Source organism: Mycteria americana, chromosome Z (assembly GCF_035582795.1).
Source record: "Mycteria americana isolate JAX WOST 10 ecotype Jacksonville Zoo and Gardens chromosome Z, USCA_MyAme_1.0, whole genome shotgun sequence".
Taxonomy (NCBI): Eukaryota; Metazoa; Chordata; class Aves; order Ciconiiformes; family Ciconiidae; genus Mycteria; species Mycteria americana.
The window spans coordinates 10123172-10141831 of record NC_134396.1 but is presented as its reverse complement, the minus strand read 5'-3'; the positions used below and the strand labels follow the sequence as shown (position 1 = coordinate 10141831).

Below are 18660 nucleotides of genomic sequence, written 5' to 3'. Positions count from 1 at the left end.
GAAATTTGGAACAGAATATTAAATGCAGTGATATACTGCTGGGTGTTGAAAAGTTGAGTAGGATTTGTGCATGTTCTTATTGTGCATTTATTGAGGTAGTGAATTTATAATGATTGCTGATCTCTCTGGAACAGAAGAAGAAATCTAAAAACAATTTCAAGGTTTTTGATGTTGAAAATAATTAAATCCAGGACCTAATAATTGTATTATTTCATACTCATACTACTTAGCTAGATGTAAACTAAATACAACATAAATGGTGACTGAATGTAATTAAATGTCTTCGGTTTTAGTTTGCTATTGAAAGGTATTAGCTATGAGTTTAAAATTTCTTGCTTCCCTTTAAATTGTCCTCTGTTCTTGTTTCCTAAAGGTAGATTTTCCTGTAGTCTGCCTGTATGCTGTGTTCTGTCATTCACATGCAGGCTAATTTTCTTTTGTCAAGAGATGATTCTTGTTAAGACAGGTCTGAGGAATACTCCTTCAGTATTATACATCCTGTCAGTGTTATTCGGCAATTTTCACCACCACCCCCCTCATTCCGCAGAACTGTATGAACATTCCTTGATGTGACCATGGTTGTTTCTATCACTTCTAAGCTGCAGCCAGCTTTTACGTTCTCCACAGGCTAGAGCAAATTTATCTTTCCGTGGAAAGGATGGGAGAGCTGCAGTGAACTTCCACTCCCACACTTGTTCCTCACAGCGTGACAGAGTTCAGACTTGCTTCAGGGAAGGAGAGCTAGCTTTATAGCCCAGGAATGCAGGTACCATGAATCTGCGTAAAATGGTAGCAGATGCTCCTGCTGGGGCTACTGATTTGTAATTCCATGAAGTGTCAGTGAATAGCAGCTCATCTTAACATTGAATGTACATACTGATTTTATGCCACTGGCAAAATGAGCAAATGGAATATGATATTTAACTTGGTTTCATGTTTCTAGTACAAACTTTTCCATTTCTGGAAAGGCTTTGAAAATGTCAGGTTTACGCAGTGCTCTGCACAGAGTGTGCAAATCTATAGGATGTTAGATGAAGATCTGAGATGGAAGTCAGGAGCTGATCTATCTTTGGATTTCAAAACGAGCTAGGGACCTAGATACTTGTAAGCATCTGGACTCTGCCTGAACATCTTTCAGAATTCTAGCCATAAGGAGCCATAAATGGTAAAACTGATTTTTAAAAAATGTCAGCCATGGGTGCTCTGTAGAATAATTTGAATATGCTTCATGTTCCATTTCTGTCATATTATATATTTTGATTTGCAGTTTACAGATCAATATTTAGTCTAAGCTTATGATGAAAAGTTCTATTAATCATTTTTCGCCCTCAATTTCTTGCTGTTCTCCACCAATAAATTATTAACATCTATTTGGCTGTTCTAATTATTACACATCTTTAGCTTAAACATGTTTGAATAGTTCATAACTTACTGTCCTCCAAAAATGAAACACAAATATTTGGCTAAATTAAATTTTATCTTTCTGAGGAATATTGGCTTGTGGCTAAAACCTCTAGTGAGATCTCCAAAGTAAAATGTTTTCATTTGCTGAAAGCCAGAAACCTATTTATTATATTTAGACAACTTCATTTTGAGTGAATATGGATGGAAGATAAAGATGGACATCTGGTGTTTATTCACCACGGTAAAGGGAAGCTCTTTTTATTTTGCTGTATCAAAGCAACAGTCATCTGTCTGTATGGGAGTAAATAGCTTCCTTGGTACTTTCGCTGTTGTTTATAGTTCAGGTCATAGGTCTCTGACGAAAGTTTCTTTGAGAACTTATTTTAGAGCCGCGTATCAGTGGCTACAATTATAGGCAACTTGACTTGCGGGCAAACACTTTCCCCCGTCACCCTTAACCTGTACTGTGTGGCTGATCTCGAGGGCAGCACGGGGGCTCTGCCGTTGTTAAGGAACATGGTCTACGACTGAACGCCCGAAGATAGGAGAAAGAGAATTTTTGTACCAAGAGACTTCAAAGTCAGCTCTGAAAAACAAAACACTCTATCAAAATATAAAGTGGAGAAGTAGATTATTAAATAATTCCCTTTTATATTTTTTCTGATAAATATTTATAGGTGAACCATATAACAAAGCCTGTGGTTAAGTCTGAATAAATTTTCAGATCTTAGTATCTTTATCAGTGTTTTATTTTTCAGGCTGAAAACTGACATTTTTTTCTGAAGCTTAAAGTGATTTCCTCTCTTTTTTTTTTTTTTTAATTTTTAAATAAAGGCAACTGTGGAGGAAAAAACCTTTATCTAATATACATATTTTGTATAAGAGCTCTACTTTAGATGGTTCTGTCTCAATGAAGATAGCATAGAATTTTAAATTAATCTATATAGTGGTAACAAATATCTTCCAGTGGCTCAACAACCATTTCATATGACTAAATTAAAACAGTAATTAACAAATGTATTTCAAGCCTGTAATCTGCCATAATTCAATAAATACTTTCAACACATAGTTTGTAAATTTAATACATATTGTTTTTAGAAATCGATCTTGACCATCTATTTCAGTGTTGTGTATATCTATGACAAAATGTAATGGAACCTAGTTTTTTAATTACAGCCAAGCAATGGATATGACTTGCAGTACTCCTGCTGGCAAAGGTATACTGGGAAGAGAAAAGGCCTCATTGCATGTAAAGGCAATGTCTTGGAGTGCAGGTTATGTTCTGTTTTTTGCGGATCAAAAAACCATTTAATAAATGAGTATACATAGGTTGTTTTGTTGTTTTTTTGGAAGGTATTTGATTGTTTCCTTTGTTAAGAATGACCAAAGCCATTTCATTGAAAAATGGCTTTGTTTCCTTATATTGAATTAAATTGCAAAAGGGCCATTCAGCAATTGCATTCCATTACACTGACCAATGTTCATAAATGTCACAGGTGGATTTTACATCCCCAGAAACTTGGTTTGTATTCCAAACCTCCACCCTTCCTTCACTGAGCTGCTTGCAACAGCAGTACGTGAGGTTTTGCTCCGGCATGCTTGTGTGCAGCTTGCTGGAGCATTAGAGGGTAAAGAGCATGAAAAGACGACGAGAGGAGCAGAGGTAAAACTAGCAAGATTGCGGTTACTTAAGCCAATAACTAGAACATCTTTGAACATCATGTATTCTCTTTCTTGTTTGCTTTGTTTGCTTTTCTGGATTTTCATTTTTGTTTTAAACAAGTAAGTATCAGGTCTATCTGATCACTGGTCTGTCTAGCTGCATAATTAACTGATTTGTTTTGGCAATGCAGGCAGAGCGCTGTGCTGTAAAAAGGATGGTAAGACTGGAGCGTGCAGTGTGTAAATTGGGAAATTTTAAAGAAGAGTCAAAATTACATTTCATCTGTTTAAATACTGTGGAAGGCAAATGGCTAGCGAGATCTGGGTACAAGCTGAATAATGAAAAAAATGGGGATTTCTGAGTATAGTTGGTGTAAAGAGGAGAAACGTGCAAGAGCTGCATTTTATTTCTGGGAGGGAAAGATGTTTTAGTGTATGAAGTATGAAATTTTGTTTTGAAAGATAATGGTAAAACTGAATATTGAACTTCCTAGCTGAGCATTCGCCTTCCTACCCACTCATTAGTGCAGAGTTCCTAAGGTGTGTCACCCTGTAAAAGGGGAGTCATAATAAATACACATGGGGAAAGGTATAAGCAGGCTTGTGGAAGATTACTTCTTTCATTTCTTAAAATATTTTGTGTTGTGCTCATTGTATTTTCAATTAATTGATGTTTTAGATAGATAAATTGATATGATGAATTCAGTTAATAAAATTAATAGAATAACAATTCAATGATCCTAGTAACACAGTTTTCAGTGTGTATTTTTGAGTGTGTATGTGAGTGTCTCCTGTATCCGCTCAAGAATCAAAACTGTTCATCCCAGATGTTGGAAGTGCAGATTAATTTCCATCCTCTGCTGGAGAGAATTTAAACCTGTACATTTACTTTGCATAGCACCTCTGGCATGGATACTTTCAATAACAATATCAATATCACCTCTGAGAGCTGTTCTGCTTTGACAGAGCAAAAAAGTGAGAACTCCATTCCAGTCTAGTGGTTGCCTTCCCTGGGAAGAAGGTTTTGGTTCCTGCTGTAGTTTATATTTATTTAGGGAAAGAGAACAGGTCAGCAGTGTGCCTTGCTTCAGGAGACACAGTATGTATGGCTTGGGGGTAATGAATTTCCCTGAGAGGTGGGAGATCCTGGGCTCAGCTGCCCACAGATAGATGAGGAAAGTCGAAGGGATTTTCCTAGGTGTTGGTGAGAGCTCTAGGTATTGAGCTGTTTTGCAAAAGGGGGATGTGTATGACATAACCCTAATTACTTGTGATGTTGCTCTGTTGTGAATTTGATCTTTCTTTTTCCTTTGCTTTTCTAAAAGGTGTCTGAAATATATTTTAATCCTATTTCATCAAAGTATAAGGCAAAATTAAGAAAATGATAATTTTGATTTGTTTTGAACACCAGTTCCTCAGTTTCTCATGTTACTTTCACAACAAACATGTTATTAATATATTTTTAAAATACATAAACATTTTAATTAGATTTAATTACCTTTTGAAGCAAACGATTTACTGCAACGTGATATTCATGGATTACAATAAAACAACTTACTGATTCTTAAAACGGTACTTCCACTTATTTTAAAGGGTTGAAATCTTAGTACTTATTTTGATATTTGAAGAAACATAGGCTTTGGAGCCAAAGATCAGCCATAAATAATTGTAAAAGGGAATAATAGTTTAACTTGATATATTTATGCTATGTCAATTATTTGTTCTTGCATTAGAATCTTGTACATCTGTGTATAAGAGGTGTATAAATATTCAGTCATGTATATTTGTTTTCACTCATGATGTAGGAGTTTAAAGTCTGCATGTATAATCAATCCATCAACTTGTTTCGTACTTATCTATAGTTCTTTTACACTTTTTCGCATCTCTGATTTTTCCCTTCATGAATTTGAAGACTACTTCTTTTTTTTTTTTTTTTTTTTTTTTCAGTTTAAACATAGTGCCCAGTCTTGCCTTTAATGAACTTTTTCAAGAAATGATACACCACATTCTGGTAAATGAAAATTCGTGTTTGAAGCTGCTTGTCCAAACATACTGTATGTTTGTACAGTTACACGGACAAACCCAGTTTTACCTCTGATTATCAGAATGAAATTGTTAGTGGTAATATATGTGTCAAATACCAGAAATCTCAGTGTCTTACATAAACCAAGTTGCTGGTCCTAGTCTTGTTTTTTTTTTTTTTTGTCAGAGCTATTCACCTCAAAAAAACTAATTGTCCCAACTCATTTGGTGGTCACAGGCCAGTTTCCTCACCAAACCCCATGACTGAGGTCTATCAATAGCTACTGAGCAATGTCTTCCCCATCAGCTCCTTCTCTGAAGATACATAGAGAAAATGGACTTTTCCCCATCAGCAGAAACTTTAAATATTACACTGATAATTGAGAGATTGAATTGGTTAAAAAAATATCTGTTGAAGAAGATATTAGGTGATACTGTCTGGCTTTCTTGGTTGTGTGAGGGGGTGTGGGTTAAGTTACCTTCCTTTTCACATGACGCTTTGTTGAGAAGAATTACAGAAGGCTTCTCCCAATTTAAGCCTCTGAATTTTTACTTAGTATGGAGGCATCCTAAATGTCATGTTTCTAAATGGCACTTTTAAAATTACTGTCACTACAAAATCCTTAATTAATGCAAGTGTTCCAACGTGAGATATGAGATTATTTTGCAGCTGAAATATTTTTAGATCTGTCCCTTTCAAACTTTTCCTCATGCCTGTAAAGTGGTCATTCCTAATTTGAGAATGTGAATGTGTATTTTCCAGTGATCCACTAGAGAAATTTGCTGACACTTAAAGAATCAGTATGAGGGAATTTGCAATTGGTTTAAGGGTTTGTAATATGAAACTGAAACAAATCATTTGGAGTCCCTACACCGAGTGTTGCCTGATACTGAGAGGCTATAGTCTAACAGTTTGAACAGAGGGGGTAAATGTGGGGAAGATACATTACTTGTGCTGTGACACATGTTGATGCAGAAGCAATCTTGATGATCTGAAATAGATCTGTTTTGATCAGCATACGGGTCAGCATAGACAGATTCAGCTTTTTCCAGGAGAAAACTCATTTGTGAGTCCTGAATCTTCATCGTCTCTTTTTCCTAGCTGGTAGCTCTCTGGACAGGAGCACTACCCTGCTTTTTCACTGAGGAATGGGGCTGAAGAAAGGAGGAAGTGTGAAAAGATGGGGGAGTGCAAAAGCAGCATCTGAGCTCCACTGACTGGTGCACTGTTCTTGCCCAAGGTTAAATGGAAGTCAGGCTTTAATTCGTTCTACTGTAGTTTAATAAGTTTCTCTGGAGGAAAAGCAACTGCAAACATTAGATGTATTCAAGCACTTGTGTTAGGGGATTATTGGCTAAACCCAAAGAGACTCATTATTAAATAATATTGCCATATTTACATTTCTCTTTGTCCTCTCCTTCCTCCCCTCCCATATGCAATGAGGGCAACATTACTCCTGTACCTTTATTTCTCAGAAATCTGAGACTTAATCATTAATGCATGTAAAATACTATAAAAACTTTAGACAGAAGCTATTGCATGCACACCAAGAATAAAAATCTTTTGATGAAATGCCCACTGCTTAAATATTAGTTGAATTTACTGAAAATATGTTAATTAGTTAATTTTATAGTCACTTTCCATGGACAGTACTGTGATTTTCTTTTCTAGTAATCAAGCCTTTGAAGGTCTGAAGCCTTTGAAGGTCTCAAGCTTTAAACCCAACCAAATGCTGTAACCAAAGCCTTTTGAAAGTAGTAAGTTGCTGTTCATTGGCTTCACTGGGCTCTGGTCAGGTCCCTCAAGAGCTGCATTTATCTAATCATCTGCCTTGTGCATAGAATCACAACTGAGCAACAAATTGCAAATCTCCACTGCTAAGTGTATTTAGTTATCAGATAAAACTCATGAAATCTGTTTGAAATTGTGCAAGTTTGTAATTTCTGGATATGTTCTATAGCTATAAAAAAAAGAAGGCTGAGTATTGCTGAATTTTATTAATCTCTCATTGAATTCCTTTTCTACTACCAGGTAGGAAGTTGCATTAATATTTAAAAAATAACAGCAAGGCACATAAATTGGATCTCTAAGTATATATGGCTAACCTTGAAGTGAAGGACTTCAGTATTACTCTGAAATCCAGTGAAGATTTCTGGTGGTCTGAAAACTTCATTATTGTTTTATTTTTTTAATTACTTTTAGTCTGAATCAGACTGAAACCATTAAGCTGGAAGATTCCCAGGTCCAGCACTGCTCATAATTTGGACAGGGAAACTGAGTTTTCAGAACATCAGGTGCGCCTCATCCCAGATTTACCAGTCTCAGGCAGGTAGAGAAAGCCTTTCTGCTGCTTTGGCAGGTTACCTAAGTAAGTCAGTAAAAGTTCATTAAGCTTGATATGTTTTAAATTAAAAAAGAATAGCAAATATTGATGGAATTTTCACCTGAGAAAGTGTCACAGGCTTCTCCTTTCTGCCCTTCAACCTCAGCACTTGAAGTGTAGGAGATGCTGTTAGTACTCTTCTGTAGTCTGTGCTTTACAGTCCGAAGGGTGAGCCACAAAAGGGACTCTGTTTCAGCCTTGCAAGACTCCTTGTGTTTACTTAACATATGCTAAAACCTGTCAGAGTGAAAATAGAGGAGAATAAAGAATATAAATCAACAATTTCAGGAGAATAGTTTATCTTTAAAAAAAAAAACAGAACAAAAACCCAAACCCAAGCTTTTGTCTTCCTAAAGCTATGTAAAATTAAGTACATTTAGATGAGGAAAGTTTTATCCATACAGAAGGACAACACAACCGCAGAAGTAACCTATTCGCTAGCACAAAATTGGCCAATGTAAAGAAGTGGCACTGCACTAATAATCTTAATGCATTTGTATTAATGTGATCACACAGATAGGTTACAGTAAATTCTAAGTTTGGAAATTTTAAAATAAAATATTGCTGCTGAGCCAAAATCATGGAAGCACTCCACTTGCAACATTTAAACAGAATTTGTTCCATGGAGGGTGTTGAATGCAATATTTCTTGTTAAAATAGAAGGAATTTCATATTTAATTTGTATGCCTTTTTCCCCAGAAGGAGCATGTTTTCTTCTAGGTGTGTGTATGTGTAAGAGAGAGACAGATGGGCAGAATGGAAATGCGTAGCTGGGCAGAAGGGGATATCCTCACTTTCAGGTTGTGAAAAAAAATGGTGATGATTTTTCAGAAAGTTTTCAAGCACAGACACCTGTGCAATCATGAAAAGAATTTGGGTCCCCTGAAGAAAACCCTCTCTTCTTCATCCTCCTGTCCTTTCCAACACATCCCAGTAGTTATCTGCAAGTTGCACATGTTTTCAGGTGTGTCTAGCTCTGCTCTCTCTTACTAAAAGAATAATATAGTTGCACAGCAAGAGGAAGATGGTGTGTCCTATGAGAATCAAATTCTGACATGGATAATACCAAGTTTAGTGCTTGTTACAGTATGTTGTAATAAAGTTTTAAATTACTGTTATTTCTACCAGGATTGTTTTGTTCTATATAGGACATTGATTTCTCTGTTAGGTGAACTGATGATCCATGAAAGCAAAAGCAATAGAACTGTGTTTGAAGGTGAGATTAAAAAAAAGTCAGTGTTCATTTCACTGAGCATCTGCTAGTCAATCAAAATATTTAAATAAAGAGGAGGCAAGTTTGCCATGGAAAGCTTGTGAAAATTTTTTACAGTTCTTGATTCTCTGAATGTGTAGAGTGAAATCATGTCTCAGATGCATCAGGTTTGGTTTGAAAGATATTTTACAAGCCATTTGAATGAATATCTTTTTTTACAAGCAATTTGAATGAATATCTTTTTCAAAGACCTTCCACTTTATATCATGGCTGGTGAGTATTTGTGACTGAATTTCATGAAGTTTTACTGATATATTTTGCTCTTTTTTATTTAATAATCAGACTTTTATAGTCTTTCTGGAAACTTGGAAAACTTAATCTTAAGCAAAGCCCTGACTGCTCTGTAGCCTCAAGTCACAGCACCCCGTGCCTTCGAGATGCTGTGTGGTTTGTGAGACCACTGACAACTTCTGCTGGGCCAATCTGGGTGTACTGTAAGGATAATCATACATCAAAGTACACTGATTCAAGGACATTGAGACTGCTATGTCAATGGGCAGTAATCAGGAAATAATAAAGAAAGCAAATCTGAATGACTTTTTACACAGTTGTACACAGCAAATTATGCAGCAAATTAACTAACTTAGAGCTGAAATTTCCTTCTTTAAGACTCAGTTTGCTTTGGGTTGGATATATAAAGTGGCAAATAAAATGCCTGTTAGAATTCATAGTGCCTTACATTATTAAGCTTAGTACAAACATTGATTAATTAATACTAAGTAGTTCTTTATCACTGCTTGGGTAGGCACTCATTTTGAACAGACTGCTCATTCTGTGCAGGATAGCCCGTGGCAATAAATAAACTACCAAAAGCTTCAGCACCATGTTCCAGAGCAGTAAAAAACACCATGTTATTACTGTCAGTTTTGAAAGTATAGTAGATAAATTATGAGTCAAAAGATCACTGAGAGAGGGCTATGAATCCAACTATTTTATTTGAGAATACCAATGTAATAATTAGCGTGATTTTTTTTAAAATTTCTGTATAAAAGAATTCTTTAAAATTTAGAAAAAATACACCTTAAAATTGTTTTTTTTAAATAGTTTTTAATACTTGAAGACTTTTTTCACCTGGAGATATTAAACTTCTGAGTCATTTAGAAGCATTTAAAAAGTTTCAGTAATAGTTCAGTGCAGTGCGGTGCGGACCTCCGTACCTTCAGTTAACGGCGACTAGTAGTAGCTGTACTGACTTAGCTTCAGAGGAGCAGTAAGCTCTATAGCTGCTTGCTGTGGGGCTAAGGTCAGTTCTTCCTTCTCATTACGAGCTCTGAAAGATCTCGTTACCCTCAGGCTCTTATCTTTTTTTTGTCATTCTCGAAAATTTTGTGTCATAGGCCTGTCTCTTCCTTGCTTTTTGTCCACATTTTATAATACCTTATATAAATCTGTAACTCTGAGATTGTAAATTTTAAATGTATAACCATCCTCGCTGGGGGGAGGGGGCGTAGCAAAAAGGAATAAATAATGGTAAAAATAGTTTGAAACAAAGGGCTACCTCTGTGTCTCAATAGCAGCTCCCTGCACCGTCTCGTGAAGCTTTTCAGCTCACTCTTGTTTACATGAATAATAGGATGTTCTGAACCAATAGGCAAGGAACGCATTGTATTACTTTCTCGGCACAGGTGACAGAAGGGCAATACAGGGAGTTGCATCTAATTTTTCTCACCTGAAAGAAAAATATCGTATAACATGGCCAACAGAGTGGCATTTGGAAACATCTTCCTAAAAGAAAATGTCTGATTAATTTCTAAATGAAAAATAAATCATAATATAATATGAGTTTTTCTTACTAACTAATCAGCTTATACTATATTGTGGACTAAAATCCAAATACAAAACTGGTACAATCTCATAGTCCTTAGCATTCAATCTTATTTTATTACTGAAGCCCTAATGCTACCACTTTTGCTGACATGCAACATCAGGAACTCCAGCGTGTTTTACATAATCACAGTACATAACGATCCTTTAAACCACGGATTACTGTAGGATAAAAACACCTGGTTCTGTGTTGTGTTTTACGTTGGCTGGGTGGCTGGTTGTTGTGCCGCTTTGGTTAGCCTCTGTTGCATAATTGCTCCCTGTGCTGGTGGAACATAAAGGTCAATCTGAAATCAAGCGATGCTTTGCTTAGGAGTGAGCTACAGATATAAGTACACCTCTTGTGATTATTTCCTAGTTGTTTTCCACTCATTTTCAGGATTCCTTGGAGACATTTATTCTCCCAGAACAGTTTTGTGAAATACGTTGGTTGATAGCATTGTAAAGGTGTTTGTGGTAATTTTACCTGTAGATCATAGTAGCAGTGATATATGAATTTAGTGGTTCCTTCTGCATGGTAATTCTAGATTATTGAAAAGGAATCTAGCACAGCAAGAAGCCTATTACATGCATTTAAAAGGATAAGAGAAATTGGGAAGTTTTTGCCAGATATGGTACAGATATGGTGAATACCATCACATGCTACACAAAAATATATACAGCCTGGATAAAACCGAATATTTATAGCACTTCGTATTCACATTTATTGTAAGATTGAAAATGTGTAAGACGTAAATCACATTGTGCTACACAGGGAATTACTTGTAAAGTCTATTTCATGCAATTTCTAAGTACCGGTTAGAGGTACTTTGCCATGTACTCTCTCAAATGAGTCAAGCCTAATCTCTGTAGGTTTATCTTGGAATAAAGAATTGTAAAACTGGGAATTCTCACTCCACTCTCAATCCTATGCTGCTCTTCCTTTAGTGTGTTTTACAGTTACAGTTAATTATTTATATTCTCAGATCAGCAGTTTGTAAACTCAGAAGTATTTTCATGGATAAATGTGAAACAAAGGGAATTTATAAACCTGGATCATTTGGCGAATACAAGAAGAAATCTCCGAAGTCTAATGTAATCCATATGCTCTGTGCAAGTCTAGCAAAAACTAAACTCATAGTTCTGAAAGTGTTTTGCGGCCAGTTAAATTATTATTATTGTTGATTGCCATGAACCTTTACCAAGATGACACTGTTTGTTGCATGCCAGGAGGCTGGTGCTGGTATGATGGAAGTGGCCTAGAAGTCGGTGCTGGAGTGATGTGCTGGTGTCATGTCCATCACGTGTCCAACATGCAGGGCCCCACCATGATGGAAGGCCAGAGCAGGGAGATAGTTGTGGAGCCATTGCTGCCTCTAGTCTTCTAGAAAGTCTAATGTGTCCATGAGGAACTGTTATTGACTGGTTTCTGTGCCTCTCCAAATCAAGTTTAGTAGAACAGATCATGTTCTCAAGCAGAACAAGAGGTCATGTGTTGGGTTCAGACTTTCTCAAGTTCAGTTTCAGTTCTTTTATTGAACAAGAGTAACTTTCTTTGACAATTTAACATTTAGGAGTTATCATAATTTTCTTAAAATCGGTTGGGTATATACTACCATCCCCTGGAAATCTTCCATCAAGATAGATGTATATTCTATGTAACAGGTGGGTTTACTCACCATGTCTATAATAGGTACTAAAGTGATGAGTCTGGCGCTCTGCCATCTGTATCAAGCACTGTTAGCAGCATTCTAACAGTGTTAGAGGGAAGCCTTTAGATACTTCTGGTATAGTGGTGGTCTTGGTAGTGTTAGGTTTACGGTTGGACTTGATGATCTTAAAGGTCTTTTCCAACCTATACGATTCTGTGATTCTGTGATTCTGGAGCAAAATGGTGAAATGCAGTACCCATTTTATACTAGGCAAGTTGCAGCTATTATTGTCCAGACTTCTTAACTAGCTCTGAAAGAAGATAGACTATGAGGTTGTAAAAATGCATGAAAGTTAACTTCAGGTTGTAAAAGTGGATGAAGGTTCTGATGTTATCTAATTTTTGTTTCTATTTTTTGCTTCAGTGCTTTTTTTCTCTTCCTTTAATTTTATTCCAGCACTATAATAGTATGAGTACATTTGCAAAGAGGTACTTATATTTAGTGTGTTATCTGTTAGATATTTGGGTTTCCATTTGGATAGAAGCCTTAAAAAAAAATTGCATTGCTAAAGCACTTCTGATGGGCACCAGACATCAGTTTTAGTTATATAAACCCACCAATAGGTTTTGACAGGAGTCTGGATAAGTCTACTGAGTACCACACATGCACACCTTTTAGATATGTCATGGAGTGATAAGCTATAGTACTGTCTTTATCGTAGAAGCATATTCTTGAGAAGGAAGGCACATAATGAAATGTATTAATTACTTTGTCTTCTCTACTCACTGTGAATATGTTGAATGAGTTAAAACAATGAGAGTTTTCTTAATATTAACAAAATGTTTAAGCATCTTGAAGTGAAGTTGGTGGCATGATAGAGACCATTTTTCTAAGCATGTTTTACCACAGTACATCAAACATTCTGTTTGTTCCTTTTTTTTAGGTTTTACTGGGACTTAATCATGCTCATAATGATGGTTGGAAACCTTGTCATTATACCAGTTGGAATCACTTTCTTCACAGAACAAACAACAACACCATGGATTATTTTCAATGTGGCATCAGACACTGTTTTTCTATTGGACTTGATCATGAATTTTAGAACTGGTACTGTAAATGAAGACAGCTCCGAAATAATACTGGACCCTAAAATCATTAAGATGAATTACTTAAAAAGCTGGTTTGTGGTTGACTTCATCTCATCAATACCAGTGGATTATATCTTTCTCATTGTAGAAAAAGGAATGGATTCGGAGGTTTACAAGACAGCAAGAGCACTTCGTATTGTGAGATTTACAAAAATCCTCAGCCTGTTACGTTTATTACGCCTTTCAAGACTGATTAGATACATACACCAGTGGGAAGAGGTAAGATTTATACGGTTATAACATCATTCACTAAGATCTTATTCCTACAAAAAACTAGTTGGGTCTCTCCGAAGAGCTACACAAGAACCAGAATGGAATGAAGAGATTTTACTCACCAATTAGTGTAATTACATACAGGTGCTAGTAGAAAAGCCTTTTTGGAAAAAAAAGCACAGAGTAACCATCTTCTGTCTGCTAACAACAGAGACCAAAAATGTGTTTGGGACCATCAGAACAGTAAGCATGGATGGGCTCCTATTGAGAATGTTAGAAATTTTAGCAACCACCTAAATCTGCATTTGAGTTTGGTGACTAGCACTTAAACTTATGAAGTTAATACTCTTGTAATCACAGAGAACTTAAAATACATGTTCGTATTTTTCTATTTCAGGAGAAATTGAAACCATTTATAATTGAGTAGATTTCCTAGAATGCTCATTGTTTGAAGGCTGTATGTAGGCTGAATATATCAAAAACTGACCTTCTTTATAAAAAAATGGGTAGTTCAGGTTTTGAGTCATTGCCTTGTAAACTGTCAACTCCACGATTTCCAGACGTGACCTTATGCTGCCTGCCAATTTAGCATGGTGACATTTCCAGGAAATTATGGCATTCCCTAATTTGGCATGCTCATGGCTAGGAAGTGTTTAATGCTTTGGCACATACCACCATGATTCAGTCATTTAATTTCTTGCCTGTTCCCATTTCTGTAGTTCTAAATATCATAATATATTTTAGAAGGAAGTGCTAAAAACATGGGAAAAATAACTGCTGTTTTCTAAACCTTTCTTGCAGCAAGTGTAATGAGAATTATTTTGTAAAGTGTTTTCATGGAAGCACTATTAAAATAGATTTGCATAAATTTATTTACCTACTTTGATAAAGATTTATTTAATTAAATGAATATCGAAGATGATTTAGTACCATTTCTGATGCTTTTTCTGCTGGTTGTCTCCAGTATTATATTCACTTTCTGGTTTAACAGAAACATAAATGCGAAGCCGTCTCACAGATAAAGTCAGATTATATTTAAAAATGGCATGATGCTGGATGATACTAAGTATCTAAAGTCTAATAAATTTATAGTTGTTTCTCAAAAAGCTCCTGAAATAGGTCATTATTTTTTATTACTGTATTTTGTAAATTCTACTTCTTCTTGCCTCCCTGTAATGCAGTGTAACAGTGTTTTTGACACAGAAATAGAGCACTGCAGTTTTGTACTCAATTTAACTAAGGCAAATGATTAAGCATAGTTTGCAGTTCTACCATAAAGCTGTGCTTTTGTCTCCTCTGTGCTTTACAGACAACCTTCTGAAATGCGTTCAATGACATTATTTTCTGGCAGCTTGAATTAATAGCTTGCCACTATTAAAGCCCTACTAAGCAGAGAAATGAATACCTTTTTTTTTTTTTCCCGCTTCCATCTGTTGTCAAAGATAAATCAGGAATTCTAAATAAAAAATAGTTGAATCGGCCACTAAGTGGGACTAAAAGTGACCAGAGCATGCGGTCCAAACCAGCAATAGCTGGTGTTTGGTCCATTTAATCGTCAGCTAATGGCTGCTTGATTGTGACTTCACCTTTGATTCAACTAGTAAAACTTGTAAAATATTTCTTGTATGATCTTTATTTGACGAGTGTTGAAAAAATAAGTGGAGTCCATCTTTTTGTGTTTGATAACACATTATAGTGCTCCCTGGATGTACTCAGGAAGGTGAAAGAGGGTCTGAAGGGGTTTTTTTGGCTTTTTTTTGAGCCCGCAATAAAGCAGCAGGAAGCTCGTTGGCTGCTTTTAAAAAAGATTTGTGATGACTGTGAGAATATGTGGGAACAGTAATAAATACGTAGACTGAATCAGGTTCTGATAAATCCCAAAATGAAATGTGTGCAAGAAAAAAATATTCCTTTTTTTTTTGTTTAGCATTTTATAGATATCAGAAATGAAAGCAGTCATGGATTTTCAAATTTGGCTTTTGTTATCACAGTAGTTGATTATTACTTTGGATGTAGCTTGTGAAACTGTTCTTCACGGTGATCCATTACCACTTTGGAGAAATTGTGTGTTACAGCATTGTAATGTTTTAAAAGAAGAAAACTGGGTAGGGATGAACTTTGCTGAATGAGGAAACAATAGTTGGATGATCCCATAGGGGTAGTCAGTGAGACCTTTGCTGATGATATTAATCTTTTCTGTATTGTGTGTGTTTGCACATGCACAACAGGGAGCAACTGTTAACTAACTTTTATGACACAGAACTGGAACCTGTTTGTGTGTAGTTAAAGGATTTAATAGTTTTGCATATGGGCTGAGGTGTTGGTTTTAAATGTGGTGCAGATAAATCTGAAATACTATGTATTTGGATCCAGAATAATGAGTGTTATGTCAAAAATATTGAGAGGACAGCCAGCAAACTCATTCTTCATAACCTGCCAAGAGCATACTTCATAGAAAACTGATTGATGAACAAACCAGGTTGTGTAGTAAGGCTGTTATCCCACTGAGGTATTTATACATCCTCCAACAGAAAAGGCAGGTTGAAATTTTTTGACCTTTTCCTTTTTTAGTATTACATAGCTGGACTTTAGTTGGTCAGTATACTGAACTTTAAGATGAGTAGGCAAAAATTTAAAAGATTTTCATATGATACTGATGAAACATGGTTCCTTTTCCTTATTTTTTTCCACACAATATAAATCAATTAAACCAAGATCAAGCTGCTAAAAGCCACATAGAATAATATTGAGGTAAATAATGTATGTATTGCAGAAGCTTTCTCCTTAACTGTTGTGAGGCAACAGAGCTATAGCCTGTGGTGCAATATATATGAAATCTGATTGATATATTCATATCACTCTGATGTTAATAGCTTATCCAAATGAATGACTCAGTGGAAATGGGAAGAAACACTTTAACAAAGGGACAGAAGATATGTCAGCAGGAATTAACTTACTGAATTTGCAAGTTCACACTGTCCTAAAACTGCTTTTTAGCTCTAATACATAATATTCCAGTCCTTTACAACTCAGATGTTGACAAATAGATCATCTACTTACTTAAACAAAATTATATACTATAACATGCAAGAAAAAGTTTGTTATTTAAATTGGTGATTACAGAAACTATACTTTTGCAGTGATTTCTGAAAGTGGGTTCGTTTTGGGTTTTTTTTTTTTTTTTTTAGCATAGGTTCCTAAAAATACTGAACAGGACATACTGGACCTAATTCTTATTTACTTTAACTTATTTTATGAAACTGCCTAAGCTGCTGACCCCTGAAGGTTTCACATAGGTTTGCATGCAACTAGTAAGTTATTCTTAGTTAAATATGCTCATAGATCACTGAACAATTAAAAATAAAAGATATGATCAATTAGGAATAAATACATTGTTACATGTCAAATGATATGCCACTTTGCTTTACATTTGTCTATGATATAAATTTACTGATTCTTTCAAATAACAGCATTTTCCAAAAGTTGCTTAAAAACCAGACTTTAATATCTTTGCTTACAGCTATTCTAATCACAGGACAAGACCTAGTAGATGTATGAGTAAATAGAAGTGGGTACTTCTAAAACTGTACCCTAAGTCTTTCTCATTCTGAGATGTCTGATTATGTAGAATTAGAACCAATTTTAAAGTGACTGAATGCTTATTGCAAGATGTGCAATAAATGTTATGTTTTGCAAAAAATCATCTAGTAAAATACGTGATAATTGTAAGTTAGAGCTGAGACTTATTTTGGCTTGATTTGTACTGAAATCTGGTTTTCAGTTTGCCAAACTTGCTGAAGGTTCATTAACCTACATAAGCATTGATATCCTTCCTAGCTGTTGCTAAAGCTCAGGTGTTTAATGAGCGTTTCTGAGCATATCACACAGATGTGTCTCGTTCTACTTTTTCTGATTTATTTCTAATAATCATAGTAATGCTGATCCAGAAAAGCTCATAAATACAAGCTTGCTTGAATGCTAAGTCTTACTAAAGTGCTTAAAAATTAAGTAAGTATGTAAGAGCTTTGCCAAATCAGGTCCTGCATTAACAATTTCATCTGTTGCTTCCACAGTACCAACCCTAATTATCACAGATCACCACTAGGTGTCCTCTCCTTGTTGTGCCAACAGTACAAAAATACATACTGTGTATATGATGTTGAGTCATTACTGTTGCCTAAATAAAAATGTTGTAAAAGAACACTTGTGTTATCTGGACAACAGAAGACAACTCTTACTTCAGTAGCCTGCTGTTTCTGTGGTAGGTATATGGATGACTTTTGTCCCCTATAGAAAATCAAGCTGCTTTTTCTTTCCCCTACAGCCAGGTGAGAAGTCAAGGGTTTTTGTCTCTCCTTTTGATCACTGACTGGGGAATTGTGTGGGAAGGCAGAGATGATGAGTTAGGTGGGTACTTGGTAGTGTTGGATGAAAACACATATCTTTGATTGGATGATTAATTTTATTTTATTTTAACAGGACTGTGTCTACAAGACGTGGAGTTTTCCTGTCAATGATGGTATTATCCAGTTTAACTTACTTTTTTAATTAATGGTCCCATGGAAATGGGAGGTGACATAATTTTTTTTTTCTTTCTTTTGAATCAGTTTTAATCCCTCTTCTCCAAGGAGATAGTTTAAAATATATTTTCTAGGCCCAATAAAGTTGTATCAATTAGTGAAGTACTGCAAATAAGCATACCAGTACAGGTTGAGTGGCATTTTTAAAGTAAACTAGCTTAAAGTGGGACACACTTTTTTATTGCCTATTACAGATGCATCAATCAAATATGAGTTGTCTAGCTCATAGGAAGTGAGGGGAGGAAATTTATTAAGTAACTCTGGGGGAAAGAACATGTAGGAGAGCCCACCTTCTCTCACTGGCACAAAGCCTGTGAATTCTGCAACAAAGCCTCTGTATTGTTGTCTTCTGCCTTCCTACCATTAAGAAGACTGAAGCAGGAGAAAATCCCTATTTCCTGCCAATTTCTACAGGAAGGAAACAGAAAAGCAAGTTTTGCATTCTTTTGGAAAGTCGTGCTTGGAAAATGCCTCTTAGGTATAAATTAGTGAATTTGTATCGTTCCACATAAAGTCTGT

The 18660-nt window shown here is 35.6% G+C and overlaps 1 protein-coding gene across 1 annotated transcript in view; it reads left to right on the top strand.

Annotated features, from left to right (window-relative positions):
• The window catches only part of HCN1 (hyperpolarization activated cyclic nucleotide gated potassium channel 1), a 208130-nt gene that overhangs the window by 11122 nt on the left and 178348 nt on the right, over positions 1-18660 (top strand). The window contains exon 2 of the mRNA XM_075527431.1: positions 13144-13567. Within this exon, the coding sequence (XP_075383546.1) occupies positions 13144-13567 (424 nt within the window). The remainder of the gene's footprint in view (positions 1-13143; positions 13568-18660) is intronic.